This window comes from Acanthochromis polyacanthus, chromosome 7 (genome assembly GCF_021347895.1).
Source record: "Acanthochromis polyacanthus isolate Apoly-LR-REF ecotype Palm Island chromosome 7, KAUST_Apoly_ChrSc, whole genome shotgun sequence".
NCBI lineage: Eukaryota > Metazoa > Chordata > Actinopteri > Pomacentridae > Acanthochromis > Acanthochromis polyacanthus.
This window is the reverse complement of record NC_067119.1, coordinates 39,672,564-39,682,661: the sequence shown is the minus strand read 5'-3', so window position 1 is coordinate 39,682,661 and position 10,098 is coordinate 39,672,564. Positions and strand designations below refer to the sequence as shown.

The 10,098-nt window shown below is 38.1% G+C and overlaps 1 protein-coding gene across 6 annotated transcripts in view; it reads left to right on the top strand.

Moving 5' to 3' along the window:
* The first annotated feature begins 1,366 nt into the window (after positions 1 to 1,366).
* Positions 1,367 to 10,098, top strand: part of fkbp15b (FKBP prolyl isomerase family member 15b) — a 28,863-nt gene continuing 20,131 nt past the window's right edge. For 5 of the 6 annotated variants that reach the window (XM_022209841.2, XM_022209840.2, XM_022209837.2 and 2 more), the window contains exons 1-11: positions 1,368 to 1,540; positions 5,627 to 5,730; positions 5,813 to 5,891; positions 6,076 to 6,145; positions 6,234 to 6,308; positions 7,503 to 7,601; positions 7,757 to 7,906; positions 8,009 to 8,077; positions 9,150 to 9,293; positions 9,798 to 9,952; positions 10,040 to 10,088. In XM_022209841.2, the coding sequence (XP_022065533.2) occupies positions 1,491 to 1,540; positions 5,627 to 5,730; positions 5,813 to 5,891; positions 6,076 to 6,145; positions 6,234 to 6,308; positions 7,503 to 7,601; positions 7,757 to 7,906; positions 8,009 to 8,077; positions 9,150 to 9,293; positions 9,798 to 9,952; positions 10,040 to 10,088 (1,044 nt within the window). In that variant the 5' untranslated portion in view covers positions 1,368 to 1,490. Of the gene's footprint in view, positions 1,541 to 5,626; positions 5,731 to 5,812; positions 5,892 to 6,075; positions 6,146 to 6,233; positions 6,309 to 7,502; positions 7,602 to 7,756; positions 7,907 to 8,008; positions 8,078 to 9,149; positions 9,294 to 9,797; positions 9,953 to 10,039; positions 10,089 to 10,098 lie in introns of all 6 variants that reach the window. The other variant, XM_022209842.2, reaches the window with a different exon arrangement.

Sequence of the window (10,098 nt, the reverse complement as noted above, 5' to 3'; positions counted from 1 at the left end):
GCTTGGGGGTACTGGGTAGTATTGGTGGCATGTTTTCCAGATGTGATCACTTCTGGAAAACGTGAATTTCATGTAGCATTTACATCCAGTAATGTGGAGATGATGGATCTGTTTGTGCTGATTTTGAAATTAGCTTCTTTGTTATTTAACTCATGTGACTCAGTGAACAGTTTGGGTCGGAACATTTTCAGAAATGGAGTCATCACATACAGACTTTGTGGCACCATGGTGTGTATTTTACTGTCCAGAACAACCTAGTGATGTATTCTGTACCACATCTAGTGAACCAAGCAAGAGGGTCAAGGATTATAAAGATACTCTTTAGAACATTGTAAACTGGTAAGTTGGATCATTCATGGTGAATTCAGAGATGATAAGAGGCTACACTTTAGAATCTCCTGTGTGTCGCTCCTGACAATACAGATCATGTAAAGAAAACAATAGTTACCTTAAAAAATGATCATTTATGTTTGATTGATATGTTGCTGCTGTTTTGATCCTAAATCATTGTTTTTTTTGTGTTGTTCTGTGTCTCACTTTGGGAATATTTTGTCTTGTTTTTGTTATTTTTGTCTGACTTTTGTCATTTCTCTCGTTTTTGTTGTTTTGTTTCCTTTTTGTCTCGCTTGTGATTTTTTGTCTTACTTTTGTCATTTTGTATTTTGCTTTATTTATTGCTTTGTGTGTCATTTTTGACATTTTGTGTTTTTTTTGTCTCACCTGTGTTGTCCATTTTTTTTGCTGTTTTGAAATTTTTTTGTCAATTTTTTTGTCATTTTGTTTCTAGTTTTTGTCATTTTGTGTCTTGTTTTTGTAATATTTTGTCTTGTTTTGTTGTTGTTTTGTCTTTTTTGCAGTTTTGATCACAAATAATTGTTCTCTTATTGTTTTGTGTCTCACTTTTGGAATATTTTGTCTCATTTTTGACATTTTAGGTCTTGTTTTTTTAATATTTTGTCTTGTTTTTGTTGTTGCTAAAATACTGCATCATTTAGTTCCAGATGACTAAATGTTGTGTTCCTTTGTAGACACTCTCTGATCTGAAAGTTGTAACGTGGGAATGATAAACTGAGGATGAATGTTGCTGAATTTGAATTTATTTTTCTTAATAAGTTTGTTCATGATGTTTTGTAAAAGATAATTCCTTCAGTGTGAGTTCAGTGTAGTTTTTTGCACTAAAACAAAGGAGATATTTGGAGTTGTGGTTATTTTTTAGGTATTATGATGGGATTTTACTGGTCCGACCCAGTTCAGATCAGATTGGGCTGATTGTGGAACCTGAACCAGAACGCCTTTGACACTTCTGGTCTAAACCTTCTCTGGACCTGTGTCGCCCTCCAGAGGCAGCAGCAGGAGCCTGACCGGGTCAGGTGGACAGTCAGCTGATTCCACCAACAACAGGAAAGGGAAATCACACACCAGGCATGTTAAACGGCTAACTCATTTGTGCATTTGTTTTATTTAATAAGAGAAGGCTCCAGACTTCAAAGATGTTCGGTGGAGACGACGAGGACGGTGACTTCTTGTCTCCCACAGGAGGGTGAGTTTGTGTTTTTTCCGCCAAGCTAACGCGCTTTAGCCTGGGAGCTAACTAGCTTGACAGCATGTAGCTCCTGTTAGCTGCTGTCGTCTGTGGACCAAATTACTTCTAAAACTAACGATTTATTGCCACGTTTTTTGTATATGATGCCTTTAAACGTATGCTAAAGTAAAGGCACTTCTTGGCAAGCTGTTCTTTTTGTTTGGCTCACAGTTTTCACCATATTTCAGTAAAGGTTTGAACTTTTTTTCCATTGCGTCTGTATTTCATCCAACAAACCTGAAGCAGCGAAAATGATGCCTTTAAGTTAAGAACCGATCCCTGATTAAAGCTCACCCTCACTGCAGTGCCAAATATATGAATATTATAGAGGCTCAGACATCTGATTAGAGAGTAAGGGGAGAGGTTAAGTGAATTTCTCCACTGTTCTTACCATGGAAAGTTCTCCTCCAGGTAATGTGATCAGTGAGTGGAGAATCACACCAGGCTGGATCACATTTCTCTGCTCTGGTGTGATCTCTTCTCACGTTTCTTGACTGACTTTGTTAGATGATTTTGTAGTTTTCATGGATGAAGTTTCTTCAGACTGTCTGTCTGGTGCAAATCCACATGAAATTTGATTTACAGTACATTTTTAAGCCACTTATCTAGCTGGCTCCTGTTGTGCAGACGTTGGTTTATTGCTGTAATTTAACAGAAGACATTTAATGGCTTCAGAAGTGTGTTAAGCTGCTGTCTGGTACGCCACACCTCCAGCATCGAAATGCAGAGTTTTACAGTCAGAGGTTGTCATTAAATATGTAGTTTTCTATAGAGCAGCAACTGAACTGTGACCCTTCTGTCATGACGCTTCCTGTTAATATAGCTGACCATTCAGCCGTTCATTCACAGCAGCGGTGTCAAACATACGGCCCGTGGCCAAAACCGGTCCTCCAGAGGGTCCAGAAAGTGTAGAAATTACAAACTGCAGATTGTATGTTAGTAAAACTATACATTTAAAATCATTTGTAGACCATGACAAGTTGTTGTGATCATAAAGTAAAATAGTAGATTGTTCGTTGTTCTTTACTCATTTTGTGCCTCATTTTTGTATTATTTGATCTTGTTTTTGTTGTTTTCTGCTTTTTTTGGTTTGACTTGTTTGTCTCATGTTTTTGTCATTTTGTGTTTCCTTTTTCTCACTTATGTTTTTTGTCTTATTATTTTTATTTTGTATTTTGCTTTGTTCATTGTTGTTTTTGTCGCTTTGTGTTTGCCTCGCTTGTGTTTTTGTCTATTTTTTTTAGCCGTTTTGTTCTTTTGTCATTTTGTTGCATCTTTGTTACTTTTTGGTCTAATTTTTGTGTCTTTTGTTTTGTTTCATGTCATGCGTCTCATTTTTGTGGTTTTGTATTTAATTTTTGTAATATTTAGTCTCATTTTTGTTGTTTTTTTTGTCTGACTTGTCATTTGTGTCATGTTTTTGTCGCTTTCTTTCTCATATTTATTGTTTTGTTTCCTTTTTCTTGCTTGTTTTTTGTCTTATTATTGTCATTTTGTATTTTGCTTTATTAATTATTTTGTGTGTTTTTGTCGCTTTGTGTTTGCATTGCTTGTGTTTTTTGTCTATTTTTTTGCCGTTTGTTGTTTTGTCATTTTTGGTGCATTTGTATCAATTTTTTTGTCGCTTTGTTACTTTTTGGTCTAATTTTTTGTGTCTTTTGTTTTCTTTCATGTTTTGTGTTTCATTTTTGTAATATTTTGTCTTGTATTTGTTGGGGTTTTTTGTCTGACTTTTGTCATTTGTGTCTTGTTTTTGTCGCTTTCTTTCTCGTTTTTATCGTTTTGTGTTTCCTTTTTGTCTAGCTTGTGTTTTGGTCTTATTTTTGTCATTTTATGTTTTGCTTCATTCATTGTTTTGTGTATCTTTTTGTGAGTGTTTTTGTCTTGCTTGTGGAGTTTGTCTATTTTTTGCTGTTTTGTTTCTCATTTTTGTCATTTTTTTGTCTCATTTTTGTCATTTGTCAATTTTTTGTCGCTTTGTAACTTTTTTGTTCAATTTTTTCTCTCTTTTTTGTTTTGTTTCCTGTTGTGTCTCTCATTTTTTTTGTAATTTTGTGTCTCATTTTTGTAGCATTTTGTCTTGTTTTTTTTTTGTTTTTTTGTCTGACTTTTGCCACTTTGATCGTAAAGTAAAATTCTGTATCATTCAGCTCCAGATAGCTGGGACTAAATGTTTTGTTCCTTTGTATACTCTCAGTGATCTGGAAGTTGTAGCATGGAAATGATAAACTGAGGCTGAATGTTGTTGAATTTGAACTTATTTTTCTTGTGACCGCCTTCAGAAAGTACTTTTTTGCACGAAAACAAAGGAACCATTTGGAGTTGTGCTTATTTTTAGGTTATTATTCTGTGATTTTACTGGTCCAGTCCACTTGAGATCAACTTGGGCAGAATGTGGCCTCTGAACAGAACGATTTTGACGCCCTGACCTACAGTTTTACCCCGTTCTCAGACTGACCAGTGTACCGTCTGCCACTGCTGACCGATGTTTGATAGCAGCTTGAGCTGGTGGGGTCAGCAGCCAGTTCTGGAGGGAGGAGTGCTATGACGACTAATTCCTCTCACATGCTGCTTGGTAGAGAAGGTGAAGGCTTCTGCCACAGCCTGTCTCCGTTCTCTGTCTTCTGCCGTGCTGTTGAATCTGCCACGGTGGTGTGACGGCACCGAGGCGACCGGGGGTCAGGGGTAGACCAGGAGAGAAGCACTGGAATGCACATTAGAAGGATTTTGACACACATATGCAAACAGGCTGCCACTCCTCATCCCTGTTCCTTACCGTCGGAGATGAGAGCCTCGAGGTTTTCAACATGTCCGTTCTGGGAGATATCAGTGATTACCGGTGGAAGGAGTTCCAGGGGTCAGTATGAGGCTGCTGGGATCAGCCGAGTATTCAGTCAGTCCATCAACAACAAAATAATAAACTGCAGCTAGCTTGAGTTGAAAAAAACCCCAAAACTGTCATTTTTAAGTTAAAATGTAAAAACCTGCTGTTTGTAGCTTCAATGTAAGAGAATCTGATCCTTTAACTGCACAAGATAACTGAATATTTTTGATGTTAAATGAAACGTGTGAAGGTGTCACAATTTATTGATTAATTGAAATCTGAAGATAATACAATAGTTGTCGCTGTGACTGAGCTAGTAGTTGTAATGATTTTGCAGCATAATGGAGGTAATGTTTAGCTTTTTCAGCAGTGCATTTGCTAAATAAGTTTCTTTTTAGGTTGAAATGTCAGATGTTTACTGGTTCTGGATCTTCAAATATCCAAGATTTGCTGCTTCTCTTTGTCTTATATCACTTTATATGAAAGAAAATCTGTGCATAAAAGTTCAGTTTAGAGTTTTAAATGCAAACATCTTGACTGAAGGTGTAAGTGGATGATCAGGTGTCTGCAGTGCAGTCCATGTGTTGTTGCTGAAAGCTCAGAAGTAGTCAGTAAATGCTGTTAAAGTTCAGTCTTGTTTGGCAAACAGCTTTTTCCTGACTTCCTCGGTGAATGGAGAGTTTTCCCATCCAGCAGCTGTAATCAGTGAGCGGATCTCTTTCTCTGTTGAAAGCTGCTGTGAAAACGAATGTTCAGATTAGCATGTTGCTTATTTGGCTGAGGAAGGTGGAGATGGAAGGATAAAGTGGAGATGCTTTTTGTCAAATTGTCTTTTTTGTTAAAGATTTTTCTGAAATCTGTTGAACTGAACGATTCGTAGGTTAATCAGAAAAGACAGACTGATGGATAAAGAGAGTAAAGTTTGTGTGGGTAGAGTTCTTATGATGTCGCTCATTGTCTACTTGACCTTTAACCTTCTACAGATTAAAATAATGTGGGAGCCGTTAAAGTGCGGCGGGCAGAAAAGGTAACTCCTAAAAATCCCGCAAATTAAGATGAAACACTTGATCAGCTTTCCCCCTGTGAACAGATGTCCAGTCAGAACAGGGATGTTTTTGTCTGAGTCTAAAGTGGAACAAACTCCATCTGACAGTTCAGTAAATCATTGATTTCATGGCCAATGTACCCATGTTAAACAATTTTTTTTTCTTTTTTTGCAGAGCCAAGTTGGCGTCTTTGTTTGGCCTAGACAGGGAGTCTAGTCAGGGAAACGAGTCGTTCCAGTACACGGCTCCCAAACAGCCCAGAAAAAGCACCAATCCAGGTAAGCCCACCAGAATGGAGCCGTCTGTCGCAGCAGACCCGTCCACTCATCATGTGTTTAACGTTTGTTTCTTTCTTTGCAGCGCCATCCAATCAGAAAGCAGCTCCACAGGCTGGAGCTCCGGCCGTGTTGTTTGCCACAGCAGTCCAAGCTTTCAGATAGTGAGTTTTAAACCCTCTCTCTGAGTTTTCCCTTATTTCTAAGCATTTTCTAAATCTTCAATCCCCCTTTTCTTTTTCTTTGCAAAGCCTAAACGCATGATTAAGTCTGTATTTGAAGTCACAGCCTCCAAATCATCTTATAGTGAATGCAGTGAAAAGCTTTTCTGCCGTTTGTCTCATACAGTATTAACGACAAATACGTGAAGCAGGGGAAACTGGGAGCAGCGGTACTGGGCAGCCACACAACAAAAGAGGTTGGAGATCTGCTAACTGGTCACTTGTTGGAGATTATGGGTTTGGCTTTTGATTTTTATGAAACACACACTCTTCTGTTTCCTGCAGTACAAGCTGCTTCTGTACTTGAGCCAACAGAAACAAGTGACCACTGCCAAGATTCACGTGGGCTTTGTTTTCACCGTGAGTACAGTCATAGCAGATGATGTGATGCACTGATGTCACACTGTGCACTCAGACAGCTGACAGTCTTTTTTATCATACATAATCTTCCAAATAATGGTAGTGCACCAGGTTTACAAGGTTTTGCTTTCTACTAATCTCAGTACGCATCATTTATTTTTTTATTTAACCTTTATTTTGCTAGAAAAATTAGTTGAGAGCTAGTTCTCATTTTCAATAACGGCCAGGTCAAGAAGCAGCATACAACAAAATAAACAGGTTCCATATACAGCAAATCAGACAGATTACAAAATCAAAGTTCACAAAGTCTTTGAAAAATTAACGGACTTGTGTTCACAATTACTGATCACAGTAGGCACTAACAGCCTTGCATTGATATGACCAAACGTAGACGTATTAGAGAGACCTGTGTACACATTTATTAGCCTCTGTACACATTCACGTTTGTGTATACATTTGAAGGAAAAACCTAAATACGTCTGTGAATTTACAGATTCATGCTCACAATTTTGATTCCACAAGATACAGTGTCATGTGGAGTTATTAGAAAAATATAAAACATACAACTTTGAATTTTTTAACCCTTTGATGCACAAAATGGGTCAAAAATGAGCCAAATCCAATGGAAAATGGGTATCTCCTGACCTACACTGCACATCAAAGGGTTAAATATACACCACCGTTCTAAAGTTTGGGCTCATCCAGATAATTCCATGTTCTCCCACTTCTATCCATGTGCTAACGTAACTGCACAAGGGTTTTCTAATCATCAATGAGCCTTTCAACACCATTAGCTAACACAGTGTAGCATTAGAACACAGGAGTGATGGTTGCTAGAAATGTTCCTCTGTACCCCTATGGAGATATTCCATTAAAAACCAGCCGTTTCCAGCTAGAATAGTCATTTACCACATTAACTATGTCTACACTGGATTTATCATTCATTTAATGTTAACTTCATTGAACAAAAATGCTTTTTTCAAAAATAAGGACATTTCTATGTGACCCCAGACTTTTGAACGGTAGTTTATGAGTTGACAATCTGACAAACTATGCTTCCACGGCACTCTACCAGTCTATCACTGTGTAGATAAATACAACAGCAACAGGAAGTTGAAGTTCAGGACGCTACAGATTTCCCCACAGTGTTGTCTTGTCATCGTGTTCATGGCCGCATGTTGTTCTCTCCTGCAGGTACAGCCAAACAATTACTGCACTTTTTATGATGACCAGAGGCAGAACTGGTCCCTAATGTTTGAATCGGACAAAGCTGCAGTGGACTTCTGCAAAGAGGTGAGCAACACTGAAGGAGACACAACTAAGACTGCAATTATAGCAAACAGGAAGTCTGTGTTGATGTTAAAAGACCTACAAATATCAGGACTGCTCTTCAAACCTCTTTATAACTACACTAATTTGTTGAGGATGTCTTTCCTTTTTTTCATCAGATATGTTTGGCAAAAGCAAACAGTTCACCCTCTTTAGATACTGTGGTGGTTCAGGATCTGAGTCTTGGTGAGGGCCAAGGGGTGGAGAATGGAGACTCTCTGGAGGTGGTGTACACAGGCTGGCTCCTGCAGAACCACACCATCGGACAGGTCACACTCTTATTTTACCTCAAGTCACCACTTTGTCTCCAGTCATGTGGACTTTGTGGACGAGACTGCACACAATTCACTAAATGTTAAATGTTGTTTCAGATGTTTGACTCCAACCACAACAAAGACAAGCTGCTGAGACTGAAAATTGGAGCTGGGAAAGTGATCAAAGTGAGTCCTAATGTATTAGAAATTCAGTGCAGCAGACCGAGTTCAACCACCACAAAACATATTATTTTTACACAAAGTTCTGTTTTTGAATACATTCTAATTCAGTAATTTATTTCCTTGCATGAAATGAATGGGGAATAATTTTGCAATACTTGGATTCATATTTTTTGTGTTAGAAATGCATCTACAATATTTTAAAACACTGGACTTTCACAATAAGAAATGCCCCATGCAAACATGCTGTTTCATTGCCACTGAAATGAAGCATTTTTTAATTGTCCTGTACAAAAATCACACCAGGGTGCTGCAAGGATTGTAGAGCACAATGTTCTCTAAAATGCAGTGTGAAATGATTAGTTTTGTTGTGTTTATCCAGTTGAACAATGTTGTTTGTCTAGTCACCAGGAATGTTCTCAAAATCAGTGTTTTTGGTCTGTTTTGTTCTTTTATTGTCATTGTTTTTGCATTTTTTTTTATTGTTGTTTTTTTGGAAGCTGTTTTAACTTCCTGAATATCGTTTCCTAATGCTGCAGTGTGGTTTTCATCTCATGTCATATTAAGCTGTCATAGTTATGTTCCATATTTTGGCTTTAATATAACACAAACCTGCTGATACGTTTCATTGTTGAGTTCTAGTTGATGTCATATTGTACAAAAGAAAATGAAGAGCCCGAAACTCTAAGCCCAACTAATTAAAAAAATATAAAATAGCATAAAAAAAAAATAAAACATGAGATGGGAAATTCCTTCTCTTGGGGAATAAATACATCTAAATTCAGTACAGAAGCTTTTCATTGAACATTTGCACACCATGATTCAGTTTTGCCAGCACATCCTCACACTATATAATTTGCCTTTAAAATTGGAAGTAAAATCTCACTGATACAAAAGCAAAAAACAAGTGGTCTATCAGTTTGTTTACCTTGGTTTTGTATCTACACCTCTACTAACGGGGCAACATGGGTATTGAAAGGAATTAGTGTAACTTTAAATCACCTTATTTCAATGTCCTTACCATAATATTATGTTAAAATCTCATCTTTCTTCTTTCTGTCCTTGTCTGTATGAGCAGGGCTGGGAGGAAGGGATGTTGGGGATGAAGAAAGAAGGCTCTCGACTCATTGTCATCCCACCCAGTCTAGCTTATGGATCCAAAGGAGTCCCAAATCGTGTCCCATCTGACAGTACACTTATCTTTGAAGCAGAGCTCCGACGGGTAACACCCACTGGACAGATTTCTCTTCACCATTATAATACACACTACTGTTCAAAAGTTCAAAACTCCCACTTTTATCCATGTGCTAACATAACTGCACAAGGGTTTTCTAACCATCAATGAGCCTTTCAACAGCATTAGCTAACACAATGTAGCATTAGAACACAGGAGTGATGGTTGCTGGAAATGTTCCTCTGTACCCCTATGGAGATATTCCATTAAAAATCAGCCGTTTCCAGCTAGAGTAGTCATTTACCACATTAACAATGTCTAGACTGGATTTATCATTCATTTAGTGTCATCTTCATTGAACAAACCTGCATTTCTTTCAAAAATAAGGACATTTGTGTGACCTTAAACTTTTGAGCAGCGGTGTACCTCATCATTCTAATGACATAGATATGCTATAATGTCTCTGTTTAAGTAGCTGTTCCAACGTAATGTCTTTGTACTTCCTGTTTGTGGTGTTGGTGAGCTGTAAAGAGAAGTTACTGTGCTTTTTAGGTAAAGTTTTCCAAGGACAGCGGCTCTGATCGGGCCAGTGCCAGCTCCAGAGACTCTGCTGCTCCCTCTCCCGCCCCATCCACAGCTCCCAGTGTACAAAATCCAACCCCAGAGCCTCCCGTACAGCCAGCTGCCTCAGGTCCAGGCAGACCAGGGTGAGAGTATAACCTGAGAAAATAACATTTTATTGAACTCTTTTGTCACCTCAGCTGATTTGATTGTCTTTTTCTTTTCTCTTCCAGGGAACCACCACTTCGTGCAAAATCAAACTCTCTGAGTGAACAGCTGGCTGTAAATATCT